Here is a 2,500-nt window from a genome sequence, read left to right as displayed (position 1 = left end):
GGTTGGAGGGGGTGGAGGGAGGAGGGAGGGAATGGGACAGGGGTGGGGAGGGAGGGAGGAGTAATGGGAGGGATGTGGGGAGGGTGGTGAGGAGGGAGGGGTAGTGGGATGGACAGGGATGGACAGGGATTTGAGGGGGGGGAAGGATGGACAGGGGTGGGAGGGAGGGAGGGAGGGGGAGGGATTTGGACAGAGGTGGGGGAGGGAGGGAGGGAGAGAGAGGGGAGGGGGGGTGGACAGGGGTGGGAATGTGGGAGGGGGTGGGAGGGAGGGACAGGAAGGAGGGGGGAGGGAGGGAGGGAGAGAGGAGAATTGGGAGGGGTGGGAGGGGGGTGGACAGAGGGTGGGAATGGTGGGAGGGGGTGGGATGGATAGGGGGTGGGAGGGAGTGACAGGGGGAAGGAGGGGGAGTGGATGGAAGATTCGTACAAGGGTGGGAGGGAGGGAAGGGGGAAGGATGGACAGGGAATGTGTGTGTGAGAGAGGGAAAGAGGGAGGGAGGGAGGGGGGAGGGATGGACAGGGGGTGTGTGTAGGAGGGAGGGGGGGAGGGGGGAGAGGGTGGACAGGGGTGAGAGGGAGGGAGGGGGGGAAAGTGACTAAGAGTGGATGGAAGATTCGTATGAGTTGGGGATAGAGAGAGAGAAAGTGAAATAAAGAGAGGGAATGTGTGTGTGAGAGAGAGAAAGAGAGAGAGAGGTAAAGGGAGTGCGTGTGTTAGAGAGAAATAGAGACAGAGAGAGAGAGAGAGAGAGAGTCAGACAGACAGACAGTAGCAAAACAAAAAGGACATCCCCACATCCCCACACACCCTTCCCCCCTATCCCACACCTCCTCCAAGACACACCCTTCCCATACACCCATCCTCCCACCCAACACACCCCCTACCCCCCACACCCCCTCCTCTCTACACACCTTCCCCCCTCTACACCCACCCACCCCAACACACACCCTTCCCCCAACGCCCCCTCCCATACAACCACCCACCCACACCAAACACCTCCCACCCACCCACAACACCTCTTCCCCACTACACCCACCTCACCCTCAATATTCAGACCCACCCCCTCTCCCCCTCCCCATCCATCCCCCCCACCCATCACCCTCCCCCTACACCCAACACCCTCTACCCACAATACACCCCTCTCCCCCTTCCCCCATATCCCCCCCACCAACACCCACCCTCCCACCCAACACCCACCCCCTCCCCTCTATAGCATCCCAACACCCACCTTCCCCTCGCATACACCCACCCCAATACACCCCTTCCCTCGCATACACCCACCCCAATACGCCCCCTTCCCCCAACACCCACCCAACTTTGCCTTCCAACACCCCCTACAACCACCCCCCACCCCTCCCCCAACACCCCCCCCCCCAAAAAAAAAAAAAAAAACGAGGATATGAAACGAGCTTCTTATCCCTTATCTTCCCCCAGGGCCTCGGGGTCGTGTTCCTGAGGCTCCTCCTCATGAGAACGAGCCCCGTCTTCTCGGATCAGGACAATCCCCCTTCGTTTGCCAGGAGCCGCTTCACGAGGTAGGTGGAGGAGAGGCTGGTCGTGTTGAGTAAGGGTTAGGATCGTTTTTTATTTTTTATTTTTTTTATTTCATTTTTTTTTTTTTTTTTTTTGTTATTATTATTTATGTTTTTTTTTTTTTTTTTTTTTTTTTTTTTAAGTTTTTAGCTTTTTTGAATGTTTCCGCTTTTATTAGCTGTCTTTCCTTTAGGATTGTTTTTATAATCTTATTTGTTTATCTACTTTTTTGTGTGCTTGTTTTTAACCCTTTTTCTTTTCTTTGTTTTTTATTATATTTTTTCCTTATTTGTTTTTATTATTTTATGTATTAGTTTTCCTTTTCCTTTTTTTACTAAGTAGTTTTTATTTCAGTTCTTTTTTTCTGCTTTTACTTATGAAGTTCATCTTCTCTGTTTTTTTTTATCTTTTTGCCTTTTTACTTACAAGCTTTAGCCTTTTTTCCTTTTTTTTCTTTTGCTTAGTTTTTTCTTTCTTTCTTTCTTTCTTTTCTTTTTTTCTTTGTTTGACTAATTACCGTTTCTTCTTTTTTCTCTCTCTTTATCTATTTCTTTCTTTATTGATTTATTTATTTTTCTCTATTTTTTCTTTCGTTCTTTCTTTCTTTTCCCAAAGAACATGTTTTTTTTTCATTATCAGTATCATTTTTATCATTAACTTGTTCTTGTACTTTTATTATAAGTAGTAATAGTATTGGTAGGTTGTTTTCATAAACATCATTATTGTTGTTATTGTTACTGTTCTTGTTATTCATACTATTGTTGTTGTTGTGGTTGTTGTTATCATCATCAATGATACTGTTATTGCTTTTATCATTATCTTCACAATACAAGAGATGTATTTGACCGGTTTCGATTACGTCTTCATCAGAAATACATGTATTTCTGATGAAGACGTAATCGAAACCGGTCAAATACATCTCTTGTATTGCGAAGATATCCAGTCTCTTTCATACCTCTTCTAC

The 2,500-nt window shown here is 47.2% G+C and overlaps 1 protein-coding gene across 1 annotated transcript in view; it reads left to right on the top strand.

The window, feature by feature from the left end:
- Positions 1-2,500, top strand: part of LOC113816568 (protein O-mannosyl-transferase TMTC1-like) — a gene marked incomplete at its 5' end in the record, with an annotated part of 67,633 nt that overhangs the window by 37,401 nt on the left and 27,732 nt on the right. Inside the window, 1 exon segment of the mRNA XM_070128413.1 lies at positions 1,438-1,538. Coding sequence (XP_069984514.1) covers positions 1,438-1,538 — 101 coding nt within the window.

The sequence above is a fragment of the Penaeus vannamei genome, chromosome 12 (genome assembly GCF_042767895.1).
Source record: "Penaeus vannamei isolate JL-2024 chromosome 12, ASM4276789v1, whole genome shotgun sequence".
Taxonomy (NCBI): Eukaryota; Metazoa; Arthropoda; class Malacostraca; order Decapoda; family Penaeidae; genus Penaeus; species Penaeus vannamei.
This window is presented reverse-complemented; position numbering and strand designations above follow the sequence as displayed.